At 36.3% G+C, this 26397-nt stretch overlaps 3 protein-coding genes across 4 annotated transcripts; 1 reads left to right on the top strand and 2 right to left on the bottom strand.

Annotated features, from left to right (window-relative positions):
* Positions 1-1560: 1560 nt before the first annotated feature.
* On the top strand, positions 1561-6178 carry LOC111914840 (uncharacterized). 2 transcript variants are annotated; one of them, XR_002857963.3, is made up of 12 exons: positions 1561-2980; positions 3052-3186; positions 3257-3401; positions 3483-3785; positions 3869-4121; positions 4205-4371; positions 4463-4573; positions 4658-4709; positions 4813-4919; positions 4995-5123; positions 5212-5296; positions 5384-5521. XR_002857963.3 is itself a non-coding variant. In XM_023910547.2 (12 exons), the coding sequence occupies exons 1-12, from the start codon at positions 1746-1748 to the stop codon at positions 5867-5869; spliced, it is 3213 nt and encodes a 1070-aa protein (XP_023766315.1). In that variant the 5' UTR covers positions 1561-1745; the 3' UTR covers positions 5870-6178. The 2 variants fall into 2 exon arrangements, 1 of the variants encoding a protein (XP_023766315.1); XM_023910547.2 differs by having other exon boundaries at positions 5207-5296; positions 5384-6178.
* Positions 6179-9343: 3165 nt separating this feature from the next.
* LOC111914842 (U2 small nuclear ribonucleoprotein A') lies at positions 9344-11497 on the bottom strand. Its single transcript, XM_023910549.2, has 8 exons — positions 11313-11497; positions 11158-11198; positions 10874-11003; positions 10574-10779; positions 10309-10482; positions 10150-10200; positions 9903-10019; positions 9344-9634 (listed from the first exon to the last, which is right to left on the bottom strand). Exons 1-8 carry the CDS (start codon positions 11392-11394, stop codon positions 9629-9631), a joined length of 807 nt encoding a protein of 268 aa, XP_023766317.1. The 5' UTR covers positions 11395-11497; the 3' UTR covers positions 9344-9628.
* Positions 11498-17464: 5967 nt separating this feature from the next.
* On the bottom strand, positions 17465-19647 carry LOC111914843 (inactive protein FRIGIDA). Its single transcript, XM_023910550.3, has 3 exons — positions 18469-19647; positions 18230-18384; positions 17465-18134 (listed from the first exon to the last, which is right to left on the bottom strand). The coding sequence occupies exons 1-3, from the start codon at positions 19544-19546 to the stop codon at positions 17616-17618; spliced, it is 1752 nt and encodes a 583-aa protein (XP_023766318.1). The 5' UTR covers positions 19547-19647; the 3' UTR covers positions 17465-17615.
* Positions 19648-26397: the final 6750 nt, after the last annotated feature.

The raw sequence follows: 26397 nt of genomic DNA, 5'->3' as shown, positions 1-26397 counted from the left end.
TGCGGTTTGATTATTTTTAGTTTTTATAAAATTACAAAATGTAACAATCCAAAATCTTTGTTTTTTGAAAAATTTAAAACAATACCGTTGGTTTTCGTTTCGTTTGGGTTTGTGCGGTTATTCCGATTATTTTAGTTGTGGTTCGGTTCTTGTCTATCCGTAATTATATATAACTTTTTTAGTGATTATGTTATAAGTATATTTTTTTTTATCTGAACGCATTATATATTTCATATAAACAGGTTTAAAGAAAATAAATGTTTTACATAGCTATGGCGAGTAAATGAGCATCAAGCTGCAACTAACCATTTTTGGATAACAAAATTAATTTCTTCTAAGAACCACATCTATAGATCTTAGGGTCATAAGATTACTAAGCGTGACCGGTTAGACTCTATTAGGGAACTCCACAACATACAACACAAGGAGACCAAAAGTATCAAACACGAAAGGTATAAGCATTTGTTGATTTTTCATGTGCGCTTTCTTATATTTTGCCATTTTACAGGAGACAACTTTTAAGTAGACTGCCCCATAGTGAAAACCTCACTCTTCAAACACACAAGAGAAGAAACCCTTATGATTCACACATGCATGCTTTCCTCGTATTCATTCAAAAACTAAAATGTCAGTTGGTCTAAGTATCGATCTTTTTTTCTTATTTTTTTTAATAGAAATTGATCTTTTTTTCAAAGTTGATGTACTTTATTTTTTAATAGAAATGTCAAAAAGTCTATTTCGGCTAGGCATGCAAAAACCGTTTTTTTTTTATGAACCGGACCGGTTCAAAAAACCGGTTCGGTTCAAGTCCAAGTAGTCTAAACCGGTTCACACCCAAACCGGTTCACCCCCAAAAATATCCGAACTTATGTAAACCGGTTCAGAAAAACGGTTCAAAAAACCGGTTCGACGCAAATAAGGTTTTCTATTTTTTTTTTTTTTTTGGGCTAATAAGTGTAAAATAGGAATGAGTTTTTTTTTTGTTTAGAGTATAAAGCTCTAAATTGTCTTAAACCATAAATTTTTTTGGTTTCACAGTAGGTGGTTTGGGTGATTGGGAAGGCAAAGGCTTATAAGCCTTACATATACTTATACACATACACGTCCATATGGGGAATATTGCCAAAAGGGACCAAAAAACGAGTATCTAACGGCTATATAGCCGTTAGAATAAGACAAAAAAAACGGTAATATGCAAAACCGGTCCAAAACCGGATCAAAAAACCGGTTCTTATTAAACCGGTTTGAAACCGGATCACACGGACAAAATGGCGAACTGGTTCGGTCCGGAGGTTCGGTTCTTCGGGGGATCGGTTCATGCCTGAACCGGTTCGGAGGTAAACCGGTTTCCGGTTCATTGACCGGTTCGGTTTGTAAACCGGTTTTTTTGGTCACGTCTAATTTCGGCCGACTTTTAAGCCCGCTATAAATTCTAAGACCATCTACTTCGGCATAACTCTAAGCCCACTATAAATTCTAAGCCCATTTACTTTGGCCCAATTCTAACCATCTAAATTCTAACGTGACAAGTGAGGAGTGATGATGAAATCGGAGGGAAAAGCCATTCGAAGGGTTGAAAAATTGGCGGTTTACACGTTAAATAATACAGCTTCACAATTTATTCCATTATCTTTCCTCTCTAAGTTTTCTCTATCCTAATAGGTGATTTGTTCTATAATTTTGAAATATTGATACACGTTTATTCAGTCTTTAAACCAGGTTTTTGATTCTACTATGGGAGTATTATGAGAAATTCAGATCATTTTCTTGAGAACAACAGCAAAAGACTTCGTTCGGATCTCCATTTATCCAATTCGCTGCTTTCCGTTGTCAATAAACCCAAACCCACCATCTCCAGTTCAGCATCTTTACACATAAACACCTTTGGTATACCGCTAGTATCGAAAACTACAGGTTTATCAGTTGATTTAATTCATCTCCAGCCGACCCTACTTTACACGATCGGCAGGGATCGTCGCCTCTGTGATTTTTCTTTGGATCACCGGCAAGTAAGTAAGCAACACTGTCAAATTTACTTTGATGCATACAATAAGAAAGTATTCGTCGTAGATGGAGTTTCGTTTTTAAGCTCCGAAGAGTTTTCTAAAGTTAGGGTTTCTCTAAATGGGGTTTTCGTCGACGGTGCTAGAGTTGGAAATGGAGAAATTAAAGAAGTCAGCGCCGGCAGTGTGGTTTCATTTATTTGTGCAAATGAAGGTGTTTGTAACAGTATCCGTATTGGGTTCTCGGTTGAAAGAATTATTTTCATGGAGGAAGTTATCCATGGAAATTCATCCAACTCCAGGAACGATTTGTTTCCTGAGATTTTTATCGGCAAATCAGTTGATAGTAAACTCGCTAATGCGGGTCTTCTTTCGAGTAAGTGTAGAGAGATACTCTCTAGTGATGATCCTCTGTTGTATATTAGAGAATGTTTCCCCAACCCTTTCAAGTTAAGGGCTAAACACGTTAGTAGAAATAGAGTTAAAAGAAATTCATGCATTACTCCGGCTAACTTTTTATCACATCCTTCTTGTGTTGCACATGGGGTCTATTCTTGTGAGGGCTTAAACACTACTGATAATAAGACAACTTGTTTGTCTAAAGTCGAACATTCGAATCTAGATACATCCTGTAGAAACAGCTTTATAGCTTCAGAGATGAATGTTGAGCTACAACATTGTATTGTTAATGGTGGGCATTTACAACAACCAGTAAATGCCAGATTCCCTTTAGGGGAATGCATTTCTAACAATAAACCTAGTGACATCTATACTTGTGAAGAGAATATTATTCAATCTGAGCAGAAGAAGAAAGGTGTTTGTGCTCCTCCGCCAGGGAATAAATTCTACTTAAACCGCCTTCATTTCATGGGTGACGATCAATTAAGTGAGGTTAATGTCACATTACCAGAGCTTCTTCATCCTGTTGAAACCCTTGAACGTGTTTTCATTGCAACATTCACAAGTGATTTATCATGGTAAGTCCTAAAGTTCTTGAAACTCTTGTTATATTTTTGAATGTATACACTTTCTCATTTTATCTTTGTAGGTTTTTATCTTACTGTGAGATTCCTGCCCAGTTGCCAATTTCAATTGCATGCCATAATTCCGGGAGGTGTTGGAGTTCAAGCCCTGACAAAAGAACCCTCAAACCTTACTCCGATTTTCCAAACTTAGTTGTTATGTAAGTCAATGACTTCTTGACCATGATTGTTGACCAACTATTATGTAATATAGTTCTTTTCTGATATCAGATACCCTCAATTTCCTGAGGTTATATCCTTCAGTACAGACCGAAAGAAATTCGGCATCGCTTGTCATCATCCTAAATTATTTGTTCTACAAAGAGATGATAGTATGCGTGTAATCATCACTTCCGCCAATCTTGTGGCCAAACAGGTGACTTTCTTACAGAAATTACATAATTACCCTCATTATGATTTTCATGGAACAGAGTTTTCTATTTTCTTTATGATGTAGTGGCTACGAGTGACAAATACTGTTTGGTTTCAAGATTTCCCTCGTGGGAATGTGCTTGATTATAAATCTCTCTTTTGTCAATCATCTTCTGAAGAAGTGAATCAAGATTCAAAATCCGATTTTGCTGCTCAACTTGCTGGATTCATGGCAACTTTGTTAATTGGTGCTCCTGATCAATCCCATTGGATATTGGAATTAGGTAAGTTTGATTTCAGCAATGCTGCTGGACATTTGGTTGCATCTGTACCTGGGATTTATTCCCCAAAGCATCCATACATATCTGAATCTCTTCATTATTTAACTGTAAGTGGTTATTACATGTATTTGTATTAACAGAGCTGTGGCAACTGGCATTCTCTTATTAAGTTTGTATATATTTATTTCAGGGTGATTGTTGTATGCCAAGAACTCTAAGATGCATGTTACTTGGTTCTGTTGAAGCTTCGGTTGTTGGTATTAGCCACCTTTATCGAACATCAGCAGATTCAAATGGAACATTGCTAAAAAAGTTGGCTAGTGCCCTTCAAAAGCGCCATGTCAGCGCATATGGTATGGTGGAAGTGGTTTTAAGGAGAAACGTGAATATAGCAGCTGATTCAAATGCTGTAAGTGTTGCTGTATCTGAGTCGGATAAGGGAGGTAGGTTTTGTTGTGTCTCTCCATGTCTGTATTTATAGTTATCATTCAGTTTGTAATAAACTTTATTTGACTTGTTGTTCTAGGTTGTATTCAAATCGGGTTTTTACCTAGAGATGTTGCAAAATGGGTTGCTCCGTTATCGGATGCGGGCTGGTTTGCCTTTTCTGCATATGTTTATCCAAAACAAGTGCTTGCATGTGCTTTGGAAGGGAGCAATAATAAAGTACACTTGATTCTATATGTGTATCAGGTATGTTTGTTTTTACTTTTATCAATCAACTGCACAACAACATATACTATTAATATGATTCTATAGTTTTGATGTTTGGTTCATTGTGCAGGGTCCTAAGTTTCTAAATATATCAAATATAGAATCACCAGCTCTTGCTTCTGCAATATGCTCTCTTGTTGCATCAATTCAGAGGTGTTCTGGTCTGTGGCGACTTCATGAGGTAAATGACCAAAATACCCTTTTACAGAAGCAGATGATATGAACAAAAACGAACATACATAATCTTTATTATGTGTTATTGTAGATTTTGGGTCACTACAAATGGCCTGAGCACTGCGAGACTGACTTTACTTTTGGTGAGTATATCAAAAACCTGAAATTTCATTTTATAATTTATAATTTTTGATTTTGGCATTGTTATCTCTCCGTTTATGTGTGAATTTTATGATATTGTAAAAGGTGCTTCATCGGTGGGGTCCATCAATGCGCAATTTTTAGCAGCATTTTCAGCTGCAACTGGAAAGCGGTCTTTGCGTTTATCTGAAACAGAAGAAACGGATCCTGATGTAAGTATTAATGATATTTCAAACAGCTGACGTGGGATTTTATTTTATATCAGAATTGTTGTCATAATGTTTCAGTGGGGCTGTTGGAGTGCTAGTCAAGAGTTGAGAAATCCATCTATCAGAATCATTTTTCCCACTATTGAGAGGGTAAAAATGTCAAGTTGTGGACTTTTGGCTTCAAAATACATCCTGTGTTTCACACAAGTAAGATCACTAGCTGAATTTTGATGATGTATTATGTTTGTTATAAATGTATGTATTGAATTACTAATTTTGTTGTTGAACAGAAAAGTTGGGACAGGTTGAGACATTTGGGTATACTTGACGATGCGGTTCCTGATCATGTCGATAGAGTCGGGCATCCGATGCATGTTAAGGTAAATTAAATAGCAACTCTGAGCATTTGTTAATGTTAAGGCGTTATATTTTTTTTTTACCTATTTACCCTTGACTATGGTAAGCAGGTAGGAAGGAGACGATTCCACACGAAGGGTTGCTCGTTTGGTTGGGTTTATTCGGGTTCACACAATTTTAGTGCAGCCGCTTGGGGTCGTCCACTTCAGAGTTCACATGATGATACGGGATTGAGAAACAAATCCGTATTAGGGTCCAGACTCCATATCTGTAACTACGAATTTGGTATCGTCTTCATTGTGACCCCACCATCGGAATCAGAATCAGACAATAATAATTTTGAAAAAAACTTGGATGATATCACTTTGCCATTTGCTGTACCAGCCCCGAGATACAGATCCATGGATACACCTGCAACAAAGCTTGCCATGAGCAAGGCGTATGCGGAGCTTTGTAAGCAGGAACGACAGAAAATCATAGAGACTCTAGATACCGAAGAAGAGATAGAAGATGAGGAGGAGGAGGAAATCCCGAATGTTGTTATTGAGGAGAAGGACGATGATAAGGCGTATGCCGATAAGCTTTGGTGTTCGTAGTGAATCCAAGCTTTTGGCCATGTCACTGATTTTTAGATCAACAGGTACTGAAGCTAATTTCGGAAAGATGAAGGAGTGTGGTTGAGTCTGGTCTCGCAGTTGTTTCCTGTGTTATTTGAGAGGTTCGGATTTGAACGTCAAGTGAGGTTGCCGCTTGTGATGATTCTTCATTTTTTTTCTTCGCAAGATGTGTTTGAGAACTGTATTGTTAATAAATGAATTGAATAATATGTTCTTGAAAATGTAACTAAGTTTGTTATTTTTATATTGCCAACCCAAGAAACTTAATATATTTTTACTTTAGTAAAATCTATCCAAGTTCTACCAAAGGACCTTTAGCTAAATGAGTTGAAAAATATATATTTATTTCCAAATGATGAAGTATTTAAGTACATGCTACTACTAAAGTTATTCCCATTTTCAACCCAAAATGTTCTCATACATTTCCAAAACTTGCCGTTTGTCTCTAATCTTAATACAAAACTACATAAAATTTGTTGTTTCACTAATATATAACTGTCTTATAAGTGAATCAAATCATTAAGAAGTTTGTTGGATTTTTTAAATATGCGTTACTTTTTTCAAAACAATAAACATACATCCCATACTACTTTAAGTATATATATTGTCCATCAAAAAACACTTTAACCTTCAATCATTTGGCGGTTGATAGACATTTCATTTTTTCCGATACCTATATACCATTGGACCACATGCCTACATAGAATTTAGTCACCTCAAAATTTTGCCTCCTTCATTTTTTACAAATCTTTTATACCGTTGAATAGTAGTTGGTCAACTAAAAAAACTTGATTATTCAATATTCTAAGTTTTTATTAGTTTATGTTAAAATGTTAAAACCATTTTAGATCGTTCAACTTAAAAAATATATGATTAACGATTTAATTGACCATCAAAGTTATAAAAACTAGGTGGGGAACCCTCGCGTTGCGGGGGTCGGATGCGACAGGTCTTTCAGCAAAACTGAAATATGAACAAAATAACTTTTACATTTTAAGAATGACTTCTAAAAAAAATTAATTTTCTATTTTTTACATATTCATTTTCACTATAGGATGTAAAAAGTTTGTTTTTTTTTGTATATATTTGTTTTAAAAAACAAAAATTACACCTTAAGACGGATTTAAACACAAAATGACCGGGAAAACGGAACTATTCCCAACACGTATCCTCACAAAATATGGGTACTGACATAAAATGATCTAAAGACGGATTTGAACACAAACACATAAAAAGAGGATATTTTTGCCAAAAGTCACATGTTTACTGTTCATAAAAGTATCCTCCTTTAATATATATATATATATATATATATATATATATATATATATATATATATATATATATATATATATATATATATATATATATATATATATATATATATATATATATATATATATATATATATATATATATATATATATATATATATATATATATATATATATATATATATATATATATATATATATATATATATATAAAAGAATATCACCATTTGGTCACTAAGATCTAAACTTGCTAATTAAGTTCTTAAACTTCCCATTTCGTCACTTTTCGACTTGGCCCTGTTGTGACATCTAACATTGATGGAATTTAGGTTTATAACACTCTATCTCCTTTCTTTCTGTCCTCTATCGTTTCCCTTTCTCTCGTCGAAGGAGGTTTCACTGTTGCCCTTTCTTTCATCTCTTCTCTTGTTGAAGAAGAATTCAGATGGCATCTTCTTTAAGCGAAAGTAAAACACCTATCTCCATTGCATTTGATTTTTCCTAAAAATTGGTTCTCGGAATTTGTTTGCCTTTCGGTTTCTAATAGGTGGAAGAATAAACCAAATATAGTAGGATCAAACACCTTCACTCAGAAGAGGATGTCATCTGAAACCTTCTTCAACGAGAGGATAGGAGACGAGAGAAAGGTAGTTGGCAAAGCCTTCAACAATATGTGATTATATGAGAGAAAAAGTGACGATAGAGTACAAAAAGAGAGGAGATAGAGGGTTATAAACCTAAACCCCCTCAAGGTTAGACATCACATCAGTGCCAAATCGACCCACGTGGCAAATGGCACGCGATTGAAACTTGTTCAAGTGGCTAAGTAGTAACGAAATTGGAAGTTTAGGAGTTTACTTAGCACGATTAAATCTTTAGTGGCCAAATAATGAGTTTTTGTAACTTTGATCGTCAATTAAGTCATTAATCCAAAAATATATAAGAACAACGGTCAACAAATGTCAAATTAGTTATCACTCCAAATATTACCAAAAAATTCTCGTAAATCTTTATGCACCAACGTAAACTTCTCTAGTGTAGTTTGACTTACTTAATCGTATTGGGGTTGGAGTGTCTTTTTATAAAATTTGATGACGTTAAATTAGTTAACATTTTAGATGAAAGTTGTGCAAAATGATTTGATTTATGGTTTCTTTGGCTTGATTTCCTTAATTCGAAATTCTTTTAGGTCCAAACGAAAACCAAACCAACCAAAACCAAGGTAACCCTAACCAAACAAAAAAACAAATTACAATTTGGTATCTAAAGTTTCAAAAATCAAATATAAAGATCCAAACGAAACATAACAGAAAATGGGAAAGATGATTTAAAGAAGGAAACTTTTGGGATTTTGCAATTAGAAAGTAGATGTGTTCGTGAAATATAAAGTACTATAACACTTTATTAATATAAAATTATAAATCAAAGATAATTCAGCATACCATAACTCAAACCCTAAACCAAATTCATAATTTTGGTTTGTTCTGAAATGAAACCAAACCGATGAATTTGGTTTGTTCTGAAATGAAACCAAACCGAAAACCGAATTTGAAATTTGGTTAGTTCATTGTTCGAATTTAGTTTGGTTTGCTAAGTTTTGATAGTTTCAAAAAAGTTGTGTGCCGCATGCGTGTTTATTCTTGGTTGGGTAATCTACCATTAATTTTCATAACCATTGACCATGATTACATAAAAAATAAAACTTATAATAAAGCTACATTAAGTAATTATTATATACAAAAGTAAACATACTTGCGCTCCAATAATTGAGTAAGAGTTTGTCATCATCAATTTGCGTCATCTATTCCTTTCAATAATTTCTTAGGTAACAAAAATAATCGCAAATGCTATCATCATTTCTAAGAGCTTCAACACCCCTTTGAGCATCACATTATGACATAAGCCATCTTTATATGATTAATTGTTAAGAAGCGAATTAGATCACTTAAAAGTTGAAGAGGATGCAGATAAAAATGATGTTGGTATGGTTCAAAACAACCAAAACATTATATATCTATAACGAATAAACCCTTTGATTTTCTAAAACACCCTTCAAATCAAGCCGTTTATAAAAGTCAATTTATATAAATTCTAAAAACCCATATTTAGATCAAAAAAAAAACACAATAAAATAAATTCCAGACAATCAAAAAAATTGTTCTATGGTTAAGAAGACATGTTTCAAAACCAAATATGAATCCATTTTTACCTCGGAATACTTCATTTCAGCTTACAAAAAAAACCAAGTCAAATGCTAGTTTAAACTAATAAGCATATAAGAGATATGATGGAACTTTTTTGTAAGTTTTGATTTTACAACACTCACTTCACTTCACTTCACTTCATGGCTAAACATTTTTTTGGGCAATTTGGGCAGAGGGTGAACCACTATCACTATGTATGATGGATCTTCCCAACTTCTAGCTACTGTGCCATCTACAACCCCATTCATCACAAATACCACTCATTCCTGAATCATTTTATAAAACACATCGTAAATATTTATATATATAGGTAGCAAAATGGGTCGAGTCAATGCTCCCTTTTTTTTTTAAATTCGAAAAAGAAATGACATTAAATATGATCATAAACAATAGTTGTTAAAATGATGATCCGACTTTTATGAATAAAACAATTTTGGAAACTCTTAGAAACCATTTTAACCCAATTTCTTTTGAAAGAAAGATGAAGAAGTTATAATGTCTTAATTACTACAGACAAATAGTTTAAATTAATACCTGCTCCATGTCTGCTGGACCATCGTTTTCCTTTGAAGCATCATGATCATCTGTGGGATTCTTTTTGTTGATATTCCCAAGATTAAGATCTGCTGGAACTTGTCCAGATTGTAAAGCCTGTTCCACACATCAATATAGTATTATTATTATAGCAAGAAATCAAGAGGAAACCATATTTTAAATTTAAACAAAATATCATAAACACCCTTCACTTCACATATCAGTTTAACACTAAGGAAAACATTACCTTTTCAAGTCTTGCTACTTCTTCAAGAGTTTGAGAATTGACAATTGCAGCCTGCATGTATAAAAATAGATAAAGTTTTACCAATTTGCATTTTTTTTTCTTTTTCATTTCCCCAAGTCCTCATGTGTGCATATGTGTATAGCAAAAACGTGAAGATACCTTTATAGCTATAATTTGCTCTGGTGTAGGGCCCACTGGTTTAGATGGCTCCTCTTCTTTAGACTCCTCATGGGCACTTGGAACCTCACCAGGTACAAATGTCTTGACAGATTCCTTTTTAGCCTCCTCTTCAGCTTCTTCTGATGCAAATAAACTGGCTGCTTCAATTCGCTCCTATCACCAACAATACAATATTACATAAAAGAAGTTTTTTTCAAAATGGAACACGACAATTGAGCTGAATGGCAGAAATAAATCAACTAACCTTTTGTTTCACTTTCTTGAAATCAAGCAAACGCAATGCCTTCAATTTGTGAATGACATACAGGCGATAATTGGGTTTCTTTGTGATGTTATTGTCCAGCAAGCTCAGGTACTGTAGCTTTGGGAGTGACGCAAGTGGATCAATCTCAACCAAATTAACAAGTCGATTGTTAGTAAGAACCAAAGAGTGCAGTTTTGGCAAGAACTCTGTAAATTCAAACATCACATTGTTATAGAAAAGTCACAAATAAACTTGCAAACCAAAATTCGTAACAGAAGGAAACAATAACCATTGTGATACCTCCAACGTTAGGATTAATACGCGTAATCCTGTTGTTATTAAGAAACAACGTTCCAAGTCGATTTAAATTGGGGAAATTTTCGAGTTTAACAATCTCATTGTCAGACAAATCAATGGCGTCAAATTGGTCCTGTTTATAAGAGAAACCATCAATTGCATCGTCAAATAACGAAAAGTAATAATGAAATATAACCCTACAAAATATACAGGTCGCACGTTCATCGGCTCCTTTAGTACTCATTAGCACTTTCAAAACCTAGAAATCTGAAAACAAATATACTAACCTCAGTAGCACCCAGGTTCTCTATAACAGCAATCTTGTTCCCTGTTGAAAAAACCAAACTTAAAAAACAAAAACAAAAATACAAAGAAACTTGATACGAATCAAAAACTAGGTTTAAATGAAAACTGAAACCATTGAGAGAAGAGAAAGAGTAACCTCTGAGATCCAATTCACGTTCGCGGAGAGCATTGAAAAAGTGAGGGCTTTTCCATATTAAATCCGCCGTAAGTCTCACCATTCTCGTTCTGCTTCTTCGTTTTCGTTTGAGAAACAGCAGCCGGTGGCTAAAACCCCAAAAAAACCAAAGCAGTGAGACAGAATATGGAAGACTTTATTACCATTATACCCTCAAGGTTTTTATATTTCCTAGAGCAATTTATAAATTTTATTTGTCCATTGTTTAATAATCTTATGGGTGTGGGTGAAACTCGAAAAATCGATATCAAATCGAAATTTGAATTTAAATGGTATTTGGTTTAGAATGTTTTTTGAATTAAAATAAGAAAAAATGACAAGTTAACTTAATAATGTTTTTTAAATTTGTTCAATCAATCTCTTAATTTTTTTTCGTGTTTTATGAGGTAATATAGTTGTTTTTGTTGAGTCTAATTGGTTTTTTTTTAACAAACGAAGGGGTAAGCCGGTGATTTCTTTGCCATCTAACATACATGTATAGTTTTATTTTCAAATTTTAGTGGGGCCCATTTTCGTGAGGATCTAAGGAAAGCGTTGAGAGATTGGGATTTTTGGGGGTCGTTCTTCTTCATCGTGTTTTTATGGCTCACTCTATCTTAGTCAGCCCTCGGTAAGAAGGTAAGATTCCTATTTTTTTGGTTATTTATACTTGATTCTCTTGTAGAATTTTTATTTTGGTTGAACTTTTACCTGCTTTGAGATGTTTCATGTTCGGATCTAGTCTTGTAGTTTTATGTTATAAGTAGTTCGAAACTTGATCATAATCGACTTTTCATTATTGAGCTTGGAGTTTGTTGTCACTCCGTTTCTCTTCAATGAACTAAAATTAACCCAAGTTTCTCTTGCTATGATGACTCCAAGGCTTTGAAAAACATTATCCCGCTACATATCGTTAAACCTTGTGAAACTTTTTCAAAGTTGATTGTTAATAATAGGTGCATTAATAACTACGAATTGGATACATGATATGCGTTTAAGATAGTACGCTTTAGAATGTAATCAGTGGAATGATTGGAGAAATCAGAGAGTGGGAGATGTAGTTGAAGACGAAGAATCACACTGAGAGTTAGAAATAGAGTAATGGCCATCGAAATTGAAGCTATGTATCTTGTGTGCGTGTATGTTTTGTGGTGTAAATGAAGGTGAATGATGTGGGTTTATAAGAGAGAAAGACTCATAAATAGTCTCACAAGTCTAAGTGGACAGCCACATCATGATGACTAACAATGTTGTAAAAATCCTGATTAGGTCCCGATTAATCTCCGATTAATCCCTAGGCGCTACTCGACCGATTAGAGAGCGTGTAGCGATTAATCCATGCATACAAAACGACTGAAACAGTAAAACTCGAAGAAATTTTTAACACTTTGAAGAAGTTATATTTCAATAGAAACTATTTGATGTATGATTAGTGTTGTATTTATCATATTAACCTATTTTGTTATGATATTAGTGGTATTTATGAAATTTTATATGATATTAGTCCTATTTAATTTTTTTAAATCTAACAAATTACTAATTAATGGTCCCCGATTAATCTCCGCCTAGTCGATTAATCCCTTAACCCCTGTCCACCAACTAGCTAACGTCGAGCGATTTTTACAACCTTGATGACTGGACATCCACATCTTCTCCAATGATTATAAGTATAGTGGATATGTTATTGTGGTCAGAGGAATGAAATAAATAGATCAACATCCACATTATATCCCGAGACTAATTCGGTAAATTTGAAAAATATTGTTGGGCTAATGTGTCATTTTCCCTTAAAAGAATTATGATTTGGATAAATAAGAATTTGTTATATTATCAAAATACAATTTTATTGATTTTTTATTATTACTTTTAATAAATATGATAAAACTTTAGTTAAAAAATTATTTTATCAAACTCATACCTACTTAAACCTATGTCTTTATTGAATTTACACATAATATATAAAATATAGTTTTTCAAAACTAAAATATACAATTACACTTGATAAAAACAATTAACACATATTTTGCTTTGAGGCTAGGTCTAGGGTCACTTCATCAGAAGTTGGGTGCAGGTTAAATAGATAAAGAAAGAAAAGGAAAATGTGTGTGTGCGTAGGTGTATATATGTGTAAATGCAAGTGGGCATGGGTATGGGTGTGGGTGTGGGGGTGCAGGTGGAGGTGTATAAGTGAGGTAGGTGTGGAGGTGGGTGGGGTGGGTGTGGTAGGGGTGGATACGTGGGTGGGGTGGGTGTTTTGAAATAAGATTATTTTTATAACAAACGTAATGTAATCAAATTAATAAAACTTTTCCATCATATTATACTAAGGATCACAAGTTCATGATTAAATGCAACAAAACCTAAACCCCTAGCGAGAGGGAATAATGGTGTACATTTATTGTTGAAACGGTTCATTGCTTTATTTTGGATGATAAGAGAGCCCAAACCATGCATAACTCCTTTAATGTCGAAGCAAGACAATGACCAAGCAAAATACATCAACCTTTATCTTTATTGATGTCAAAACCAAACCTAGAAAATGTTGTTGTCCAACAAACAAAAACAAAGCTTTCCAAGTCTACAAAGTTGATCTCGGAAATCCAACAATACATAATGTTGATATGGATGATTGAAAACTTATGTCAAAAAATCAAGACATTCCGACCGTTGGATCTCTAGTAAATGACCGGACAATATAACTAGGTCTTCAAAACCAAGAATTCAAGAAAAAACTGATAGGAAAGAGAGGATATAAAGGAAAGTGGTGTCGGCTCTATAAGGAAAGTTGGTTAGGTTTTTGTATCACCGTTATCTGATTTATGGAATAAATACTTACCAATTGAATTAAAAATAATTACACTTAAAACCTTTAATTCATTTTAGTTTCTAGTTAATTCACCTTTGTATAATAAATTAACAAACTAGCCATTCTAATATTTCTTTTAACATCTTAAGCTTAAATCATACTCTCCCCGTCTCAAATTGATAGTCCACGTTTGACTTTTTAAGTCTTTTTTCTTTAACTTTGACCTTAAATATTTTTATTTGTGTTATATATTACTTGATAAAACTTATAACAATGAAAAAACATTTAAAATACAATCCATTCATATATTTTGCATCAAATATTATCTATCAAAAACAAAAATATTTAAGGTCAAAGTTGAAGAAAAAAGACTTCAAAACTCAAAAGTGGACTATCAATTTGGGACGGAGATAGTATATTGTATATACCCCAAAAGAAATATATTATTTATAGAAATATGGGCTAATGTCATAAAAGCCCTTAAGTTTTCAAGAAATTGTTGGTTTTACCCTCCTACGTTTTTTGGGTTCATCACTGTCGAATATTTGAATTAATTTTTACAGGTATGCCCTTCTAGGAGGTTTACCAATCAACTTCCGGTTATCAATGTTATGATTGTGTGTTCATGTGTGAAATAAGGACCTGCTTCTTCTTTCGCCTTTGCTTTGTAAAAAAGGGTGATTTTTTATCCTCTATACGTCTCTCTCTCTCTCTCTCTATCCCTCTTTCCTTGAATCTAATTTGCAAGTCTTGGTGATGATTGAAATTCTTGTGGATGTTGCAAAGTATGGTGATTATTGTCATGATGTTCTTCCCTTCGATTAGAAGGTCTAATCCCACATTTTCCCTCTTTGAATCCCCTCTTCTTGAATCAGATCGAAGGATGGTGATTGTGGTTGTGATAATCTCTCTCTCTCTCTCTCTCTCTCTCAACACCATATACACGCACACACACAACCTAACTCCCTTGAAATCACATGTCTCTCTTCTCTTGTTATGTATTATCGAACACCTGTGTGTTGGATGTACAATTAAAACGAAGAACATAGTATTCCCTTGTGCGTGTTTATTTTGTGCCCCCTTTTCTCTCTATCTACAAGCGTTAGTCAAAGAAATATGATGATGAATAGGGCGCCGGGAGAGGGAAGTAATCTTAAAAAAAAACTTTGAATTTGAGGGATCTGGTAGACGTGGCCCCTTCCACTGCGCTTATTGAAGCTTTTACACAACCGAGGATTCTTGAGAAACACATCGGGCATCAAACAAACGAAAAACCCATCATGATTATGCTCCTATTGGTTGTGAATTGGAACTTGGGGTTCGAATTTCTCCAATTGCAACACATATGTGCACTCACTACCTCTTTCCCCCTTTGTTGCAACTCAATTATCAACCTTTTCATTTGAATTATATAAATTTAATTAATGTGAAGTTGTGTGAGAATATGAGAGACTAAGAAAAACTAATGGGTACACATTCTCTTTCTCTCTCTGTATGAAGTTTTAACATAATTGTAATTAGCACCAAGGAGGAAGCATCTGATATGCACCACAACTGCATCTGATATGAATTGATTAGCAAAAATTAGAGAAGACAATAAACAATAGAAAGAAACGTGGGTGGGGGATTGAAGTCAATATGGCTCACTAAATGGAGAGTGTGACCGGGTAACGGTTATTTACATGCTAAATGGCAATTTTGATATAATGTATCCAAATATTAGGCTTTAATGAACTCAAAAGATCTCAAAGGGTAAAACCAATAATTTTTTGAAAACTTAAGGACTTTTATGACATTAACCCTAGAAATATCACTAAATTATTATGACCATTAAGTCATTAACATATTTCCGACAATATGGCAATCGACATGGATGTATACGTATGGGAGTATGTGCGTGTGTGTGTGGGGGGGGGGGGGGGGGGAGGGGGAGGGAGGGAGGGAGGGGATATGGGTGCAAATATAGATGTTGGTGGTGGGATGTGTACCAATAGAGGTAGGTGTGAGGTGGTGTGGGATTGATGGATGGTGAGTTGAAAAAGTGGGATATGGTGGTGTGGGAGTAGGGGTGCAAACGAGCCGAGTCGAGCCCGAGCCTAGTCAAGCTCGGCTCGGGCTCGTTTAAGTTATATGAGGCTCGAGCTCGGCTCGATTCGAGCTTCTTGTACTGAGCTCGGCTCGAGCTCATAAATAATTATACAAGCTCGACTCGGGCTCGGACTCGACTCGTTTTTTGTCTGACGTACCTAAATAAGCTTAAGCTCGGCTCGAGCTCGTTAAGAAGTTCGTTTACTAATACCCTAAATCCCTAATCCCCAAATATGTTTTTATTTTAATATATAAAATAATAATAAATTATATTATATAAAGGTTCGTTTAGGCTCGCGAGCCTAATCGAGCTTAGTGTCATAGGCTTGAGCTCGAGCTCGTTTAATAAACGAGTTTAATATTAAGCTCGAGCTCGTTTAAAATCGGTTTCGAGTCGAACTTTTAACGATCCGATCCCAAGTAGCTCACGAGTAGCTTGGCTCGTTTGCACCCCTATGTGGGAGGAATGGATGGCACTTGGAACAATGTTTATCTGTATGATAACATAAAACATTGTCATCCTATACAATTAATGCCAGTTTAGCATGGTTATAGTATTCTTTTATTAAATATTTTTAGAAATGGTCCATGTGTATCATGAAATTGGAAAATGGTTCTTATTTAATTTGGAATTTATAGAAATAGCGTATGCTTAATAGCGAAAATTTACAGAAATTATCCTTATGTTGTACGAAATTATAGGTATGGTCCTTACATTTAAGAAAATTACAAAATGGTCCATGCTTGATTAAAAATTACAAAAAACATCCTCATGTTTCATAAAAAGTTTAGAAATAGTTCATACCTAATACCAAATTTACGACAATGTCGCTATGTTTCACAAAAGTTACATAAACAGATAAACCATTAAAAAGTGGGGTCTAAAATATAAGATTAATAATCAGGTGGCATAGTACCAAAAACCGTGTCAAAAAACAACATATTTGTATTTATCTACCATTATACTCAAGATACTTTGACTTTACCTAGAATAGCAATCAACTTACATATTTCTATCATAGTATCATTTAAGGTAACTTATAATCTCAAGTACGACTTCAATTGCCACATTGTTGCTTATGTCGATGTCAAATAAGCAATAATAGCATACGAATGATCCATGTATGCAGATGATTGGATCTTCTTTAATTTTTATATAAAGTTTTAATTACACTTTCAACTTTATACTTTGTTTCACCATCTTTTCCGACAACAAAACCCAAATAAAAATACACAAATGTTAAAAAACACAAATAAAGAGACAAATGTAATAAAACCCAAAGAGTTAATAGGTTAAGCTTGCATATTTTAAAGAGCATTCCAAGCCTAAGGAACAAGAAAGAGCATTACAATAAGGATCAAGAACAAACATGATTTACCATAAGGTGCATTCAAACCTTATCAGCAAAACTGTAAAGATCCGAAACTGGGACCCGCCTTGCGAACGTTGGCAACTCAGGAAACGATTCTATAAATGCCCGACCCGGTGGTCCACCATACAAACCAATCAAACCACTCGATGAAGGTTGTGGAGAATAAGGTTGTGAAAAATAAGGTTGACCAAGAGACCTATCGCTCAAGGCTAGGTCATTGTATCTACCGTAGGGTCCACCATTAGCCATGTGGTCCACAACGGGTCCCCCATGAACACCTGCCAGCATACCTCCATTTTCAATGGCGGGATAGGGGCTCTGCTGATGTGGCAAGTTTCCACGACTACGTTTTGGTACTTGTAATTTTGGTTCGGCTTTCCTCTTTTGTGTTTCCACCAAATCATGCTCGACTGTTTCTTTCTCGAGCTGTTGTATTTTTTCGTTGATTTTAAAGTCGGGAAAAAGCTTTGATGGGTCAATGTTGTGAGATTCCAAAGATTTGCTTAAGGATTTTAATTCAGATAACTGGTGCTTGATCTGAAAAGTAGCATATCAATTATCATAAAGTCATAAACACCATTTTAGTTTATCAAAATGGAGAAACAAGAGAGATAGAGGATATAGGGTAGTACCTGATCTAAAGACGTATGTTGTTTGTCTTTTATTTTATTGTGGAAGAATGTGATCAATATGGTTTGAGGATGGAACTTATCTTCCAATCCCAGAGTATAAGCAAGATCAGCAGCTTCAATTTCCATATTAAGTTTCACCATCCAATCAATTAGCTCTGAAACAGATACAATTAACCATGACACACCACTGAAAGAAATTAACATATAAAAGCACTCAATTCTTCAAACAAATTACAAACCTGTAACTTTTTGGATGAAAATGGTGGAACCAACAAGTGCATTGGAAATCCCCTTCACATTGCTGGCTTTAATCAAATCTACAATATCATTATTCCCGAAAACATGATCTGGAATCCCAAACCCACTGATAAGCAGAAGCAAACCCCTGGCATCAACCTCATTCGCTGTGTTATATCCACCTTCTTTGATCATCCTTTTTTTCCAATCATCAGCTGCTTGTGCTGCATTCTCCTCATCTTGTTTTGTAATCTTAATGTTGTCACTGCTGATCATCACAAAACACTCCAAAATCAAAACTGAAGCCAGCCTTGTCATACTCAGCGTTGATCCATTTGAGAATGATTTACTCCCTCCTGCGAAAAACCTGCCTATGCTAAGTAAAACGAGTTTTGCAGGATCTTTGGCCAATTTCAATGCCTTTGGAAGTTCTTGGCGGATTTTATTCATGTCAGAAATATGTGTCGCTACATACTTCTTTAGGTGCCGGCCAGACATCCTTTTACAGATGTCTTCTAAATCAGAAACAGCACACTTCTTCGAGATATCGATTTCTCCAGTCTTCTTCCCAGTATCAACTTCTTCAGTCTTCTCCGGCGTATTAATTTCTTCAGGATTCTTTGATAAATTGGGTTTCACAGACTTTCTAACGTGTTCATGGCTCCGTTCGTAATTAGTTGCGGTTACGTTAGGGTTTTGTTCTGAAACCGTTGCTTCTTGAACAGCGGTTATGGTGTGAGTACGAGAGGTTTCTGCTAATGAAGTTAGGGTTGATTCGTTAGGGTTAGCGGTATATAAGAGGTGATTGGGGAAATTGGAGTTAATAGATGATTTGATAAGATTGAGGTGATCTTGCAACTCGTCGTATTGGCGGAGGAATGTGGATAAGGCGGTGGAGAGGCGGCGGATTTCGTTGATGGAATTTATGAAAGCTGGTGGCAGTATATCGACGGTGTTACTGTTTGTCATGTCTGGTTGTTCTTGTTTGATGAGGTTTGATTCCGACGAAGGGTGATTGGGCGTTGATATTGGTAGCCTTTCCAACTTAACGTGCGGAAGGAGTGAGGAGATCCTGTCCATGGATGGCGGAGCTCCGGCAAGGAATTGGGCGTTTGACGAAGGCAGCGGTTATATCTTACGTGTACGACGATTGAAAAATATTAATTTTAAGAAAAACAAAGAAATCGTATTTGAGCAGATATCAATTTCACCGACATTTTAAGTTAATTTTATGTTATGGGATATTTTTGAAGCATAAGCCTGAGAGTTAGAATAGTCTTTAATTTTTTTATCGGTTAATGATTTAGGAGGGTAATTAGGTTTATAGTTTGTCCATATTAGGTCACTAAGGTTTTTTTATGTGCATTAGGTCACTAAGGTTGTTAATACTTATTACCGTTTAAAAATAGTTTTTTTATCGCTTTCTCCCTGTTTAGCTTAGTTGGCAGCTTACATGTCCGGTGGCATGCCTGTAACCACCCCATCGCCTCCACCTCAAAAAATGCCCCATATTTCTTGTGCCCTAAATTGAAGAGTTGAAGAAGAACAGAAACAGATGTCGCAAGCCTCCATTGCCTCCACCTCAAACAACCGAATCATGTGCTACTGTGGGCTCCCGAGTCGGATTCGAGTCTCCACAACACCACAAAATCCGGGGAAAAGGTTCTGAATGTGCTCTAATTCGGTGGTAATGGCTAATTTTGAAGATTGAAGCTTTTCACTCTTTAAATCTTTGTTATAAGTGTGTAAGTTATGGCATTTATCCTAAAGCGTTGTTCTTTTTCATTTTTTTTATAGAGAGCAGGGAGAAAGTGTGGATTTTGGGAATGGGTTGTTGAAGATCCGGTTACAGAGGAACTTTCAGGTCTTAGTCATGAGCTGAATGAAATGAAGAAGAAGATGAAATGGCATGAAGTAGCTTTGATTGTCTTGTTTGTATTGTACTTTGTTAAGTTATATTGAATGGAATTATGATGCACTCGACATCTTTTGAATATAAAGGGTACCCATAATTCTGTTATTTTTTATTGCAAGGGTACCTATAATGTAATGAAATCATATGTATGAATGCAAATAAAGCTTTTGGTAATAAAATATGTAATTGTAATGTTAATATGGTGTATTGAAATCTAAAATGTTATTATAGTGAACAACCAATGTCAGTAATTATAATGAACAACCAAATTGAAGGCAAAGTACATCTGTAAAGTGTACGATTCAACAACCAAGAATCAGTTCAAAGATTTAAAGTAGAAAATATATTAAAGGGTAATATTGTCAACAAACAAACACCCTTAAAAAGGTGTCCCATTTAGCATCAAAAGCTAGATAGTTTTGTCTCTTAGTCTAGTACAACATTACATTTAATATCAAAAGATTTGACCATCACATGCTTACCTAACACTTACACCCCACATGCATACATAAGAAAACAAAAGAGTTCAACGTCAAACCTACAATCAAGCCAAATCTATAGGATTCTCTAAACTACAACCACTACCATCCTTGGGCACCACTTTTTTCCTCAAGCATAGTTTGGTGATTCTTTCTGAAGCTTTCCTCTTTCTCAATTGAACTAGTCTTGCAGAAGTGGATCTTGGTCTTGGAGTTGCAGGAGTAGATCTTGGTATTAGAGTTTGCGGGAGTGGATCTTGGAGTTGCAGAAGTGGATCCTGGAGTTGGAATTGGAGCTAGAGTAGAAGATCCAGGATCACCTGTTGTTGGAATTCATTTTGTTGGGCACCCATTTTTTTATGCTCGCTAACATAGCATATTGAACACCTTTGCACCTGCTTTACTCTTGATATTGTGTGTGTGCTTGATATATCCTTTTCTGCTGCACTTTTCCTCCTCTTAGTAGATGGCCTACCAGGTAGCCTTTTACTCTTTGGGGCTAAAGGCTTGGTGTACTCATTTTGTGTCCATAAAGAGCTATCATTCAAAGGATGAATAATGTATGCATAACAGGTGAAATAAGTTGCCTTACTGTAACAGCTAGCTACATATTCCTCTGAGTTTAAGTTCATGGATGAAATTGCAGCCACTCCATGTACATAGGGTATTCCAGTCAACTGCCATCTCCTGCATCCACAAGTCCTTCTGATCAGGTCAATTGCATACCTGTCATTACATAATACCACCTCAAATTGTTGATACCCACAAGGGTACACAGCCCAGAATCTGTACATAAACATTAAACATGTAAGAACACATGAACACATGTATAAACATTAACAAGTAAATACAAACATTCTTACTTTTGTTTCTCCTTCAAATGTATTATTTTCTTCCTAATGCTTGGGCATATAGTTAAATCCCAAGACTCTCCCTTACTCCTTTGATGGTATAACCTCTGCATCACATAAACCCTTATATCCTCCAACATTGCTATTATTGGTTTATGTCTAGCCTCAACTATTTCAGCATTAAAACTCTCTGAAATTCCATTTTCCACAGCATCACAAAATACTCATTCTTCTTGAAAAGCCCTGCAATAACATTTAGGGTCCCTATCCATGAGATAATCAAATGTTCCCCTGTCTAATTCCTTGATCTCTTGCATAGCAGCTTCATGTCTCTGTTTTGTGGTAGCCTTCACAACTCTCCAAAATGGCTTGATAAAATGCTCACCTTTGAACCTGGAGTTGAAGTTGGCTAGTATGTGTCTAGCACATAATATGTGCTCGGCATGAGGAACCCTTTCCTTGATAGCTTCAATTAAACCCTGTATAATTTACAATATTAAGTAATAATTAAACTATAAAGTTAAGAGTAAACATGAGTAGTACTTGTGTCTATATGATATAAGAGTAAGCCCATTTCCACTGCCTCTATCAATATCATGCATGAGCAGATCAAGAAACCATTTCCAAGTTTCTTTGTTCTCAACAGTTACAACAACCTAAGCTAGGGGGAACATGTTGTTATTGGCATCCCTACCCACGGCAGCTAAGAGTTCAACCTTTCAAATTCCTTTGAGAAAGCATCCATCAATTCTAATGATTTGTTTACATCCTTCTACCCAACCATCTCTTACACCTTTAAAGCATACATACAACCGTTTGAACATTAGACTTCCATCAAGGGTATGGTCAACTTCCATATTCACATTTGATCCTGGATTAGCTCTTTTGATTTCTATGCCATAGTCCCACAACCTATTATAATGCTCTTTTAGAGTGTCTTCTATCTCATACAATGCAAACTTTTTTGCATTTCTACATTTTCCAATGCTAACTATGATGTTGTATGTGCTTGAGATTTGAGCTTTCATCTTCCTCAAACCAAGCCTGGGGTTTTCCATAAGTACATTGAAATATTGTTTCCCTATCCATTTGTAAGTCACTAACCCTATTTTAAAAACTCTACCACAATTATGACTTGATTTAAGTGACTTAATTTGAAAAGTCCTTTCCTCCTGCATCCAAGAAGCCTACAACCGAAAAGGACATGTAGGTTCATTATCTTTGCAACACTTCACTAAAAGTCTGTTTTTATCATTCTTTTCATACCACAAATCATAACCATGCTTAACAGCATAGTTGGTAAGACATTGTTTAAGTTCAGCAAGATTAGTGAATTTCATACCTAACACAGGATCCATTTCATCCCATTGTTGCTCAAAATTGTGCACAGGGTATACATGTGGTAGTTGCTCAACATTACACTCTTCTTCCTCTTCAACATTTGGGTAAAGTCTGTTCAAAAACCTGTCTTTATTCTGAATAGTTGATGTTGCCCTTTTCATCGAAAAATCCTCATCATCCACCTCGTGTTCCCAGCACTCTTTATCTAGTAACATTGAATCAACATCTTCATCTGCGTTGGAGTTGGTATCATCTTCAACTTTAGGCTCTTCCATTTCAATCCACTCAAACAGGAGTTCATGCATATGGTCCACACACACAGTTAATTTATTTTTCTCATGAAGACACTCAAGAAATTAATGGTAATCACATTTGTTCTGCAATGTGGCCAATCCTTGACACAATGTTTGGCCATTTGGATGTAACGTCCCAAAATTCAAGACCAAAAATTTCTTTTTAATAAAACATTACGTTAAGCAAAGACATCATTCCAAAACATAATCTGAGTATAAGTTTTCAAAACGCATGTTTATTATCAGAGTAAACATTCCCAGGCTGACTAATCTATGGTGTGTGCCATGCGATCACCCCGAGCTCCTCCCTCCGCTACCGGAAGTACCTGAAAACAAAACTGAAAACCGTAAGCATGAAGCTTAGTGAGTTCCCCACCTTACCACATACCATGCAAAACCACATACTGCACATACTGGGCCACGCCCGCTATCCTGGGCCTCGCCCCCTACCTCGGGCCTCACCCGCTACAACGGCCCCGCCGCTCCAGGCCCCGCCTGGCTTCGAGCCCCGCTCGGATACATATCTGTTTCACTTAGGCCTCGCCTGTCATAGGGCCTCACCCACTAACATATAATAGCACATAAACATATCACATAACATCACATAAGCTAAACATATACTAACAACTCTTGCTCTAAGGCCTCGCCTATCTCTGGGCCCCGCCCGTGTCCTGCTACTGATGAGTCATGGAACCTCGTCCATACTCCTGCTGATAGTGAGATACGGGCCCAACCCACCCCCACTCCTTTCCTAACTTGGGCCTCGCCCCTGGACTGCTGCTACTGAGATGTGGAACACCATCCACACTCTGCTATTGGTGAGATACGGGACCTCGCCCACCCTCACCTTCCTACCGGGCACATACAAGCATCACACAGACAACAAGTATAAACTATCACATAAACCATTCCTTGGGCACCCACCCTCTATCATTAGACCTCGTCCGAATATCATACTAGCATATTGTGCCTAGGGCTAACCCCCGGGTCTTCTACTCATAACTACATGGGCCGGCATTGTGGCCGTAGACCCATTCATACAAAGGGAAACTCACCTGCACTGGCTGACCTTGCTGATGATCCCACTAGCTGCTGCCCGACCACTCACTGAACTCCTGCTCTACTGGCTCCCCGAGCTATCAATATCAATGCAATACTTAGTCTAACTGACCCCCGACAGCTAACCAAGTCAATTTTGGTCTAAGCCAAAGCCCTGGTCAAAGTCAACCTTTCTAGGTCAACCCTACTCGCCGAGTCCACTTACCGACTCGCCGAGTTCATATACTCAGGGTCCTTCCATTCGCGACATGACTCGCCGAGTCAGTCAATGACTCGCCGAGTCCAACGGTTACCGAGTCCTGACCTGTCCAACTCACTGAGTCTCCAACCGACTCACTGATTCGAGTCTCAACTCAAAGGGTTTGGGGTTTCGCGACCTGACTCGCCCAGTCCAAGAACAGACTGGCCGAGTACAAGACAATCTTCATCCAACTCGCCGAGTTGTTCATCCAACTCGCCGAGTTCATGCCCAACTTCATCCGACTCGACGAGCTGTTCATCACACTCGTCGAGTTCCTCCTCATCTTCATGGTACTCGCCGAGTCCATTTAGATCTCCAAACATGCAGAGGGCTTTTGAGTCATGCAGGGACTCCAAACCATAGATCTATACATCCAAAGCTCAATCCCTACGTAAAGTTGCAAACTTTACGTATAACTAAAGAGATCTAGGCTCAAAACATACTAGGGTTTGGTTTAAGGACAAAAGGGCTTCACCAACTACTCATCTCCTGATGCTTTATGACATATTGGACCATCCCAACAATAGATCTGAAGTGGCAACAACACATCTAAGCCCCTAACCCGATTTGGGTCTCAAACAACCATAAAACCCCCAAATCTCATGACAAAAAAAAGGTCTAGATGAAAAGAAGGGAAAATGGCAGCTTAATACCTCCAAGATGAACACAAACTGAAGTAGATCTCGAGCACACACCTCTCCTTTGAAGCAACCTTCTTGATCTTCAAGTTCCTTCCCAAAGTTCCTTCCTTTCAAAGCTATTTCTCTCAAAGATGGAAGCTCACACGAAAATAGGGTTTACAGGTCCTCTGGAATGATATGGGGGCTGAGGGAGGGACATAACACCCTTTATATAGGATACAACTCCCGGAATTAGGGTTTTCCTCGCACAGACCAGACTCGCCGAGTCACCTTGGCCGACTCGCCGAGTCGATCACTAACTCCTCGACCCGGATCCCGCTCTGACTCGCCAAGTTCCTCCTTGGACTCGCCCAGTCGTCTCTTAACATTAAGGTTTTCTTTCCTTTCTTGGCCTTAAAAACTTGGGTGTTACATTGGACAATAGTATACGTCTTTGCACATTCTTCAAGTAATCACATTGAGGTGAGTAATGAATTCAACATACCCCTTATCCATGAAATCGGCGTACATTATCTCCTTTTTATTAGATCAAATAGATAAATGGTTTGTTGATGAACATCCCGTTGTATTGGACTTCAATGACCGGTGTATCATCTTCAGCCATTTGATCGTGGATTGATCGGGGTAAGAACAGTGGGTGGGGACAATCGAGTGAGAGTGAAGAGAAAGTGATTGGGGATTCGTCTTGCCCTAATTTAAGGAGACGAAATATACATTAAATGTCACCTAATAATCCACGTAATGGCCTAATAACCACATAACACCCGTATATAACATGTATTCACTTTGTAACCGGTTAAACAGGTAAAAAACACTATTTTTAAACGGTAATAACAACCTCAGTGACCTGATGCGCACAAAAAAAAATCTTAGTGACCTAATGCGGACCAACTGGAAGCCTAATTACCCTCCTAAGTCATTAACCCTTTTTTTTTTATCTCATATGAGTGCTTCCTTCACTCTTCTTTCTCCCACCAAAACCAAAACATAAGATACCTAATAATATTTCATTTGTTATAAAGTATGATCAAATAAAAATATAAATTATAGAGTAAAAAATATATGAAAGCAGAGGAAATTTTTATTCCAATACTTGTGATGAAATCATCAA

This window comes from Lactuca sativa, chromosome 5 (assembly GCF_002870075.4).
Source record: "Lactuca sativa cultivar Salinas chromosome 5, Lsat_Salinas_v11, whole genome shotgun sequence".
In the NCBI taxonomy this organism is placed as follows: domain Eukaryota; kingdom Viridiplantae; phylum Streptophyta; class Magnoliopsida; order Asterales; family Asteraceae; genus Lactuca; species Lactuca sativa.
The sequence above is the reverse complement of the archived record's forward strand: the minus strand, read 5'-3'. Positions and strand labels throughout refer to the sequence as shown.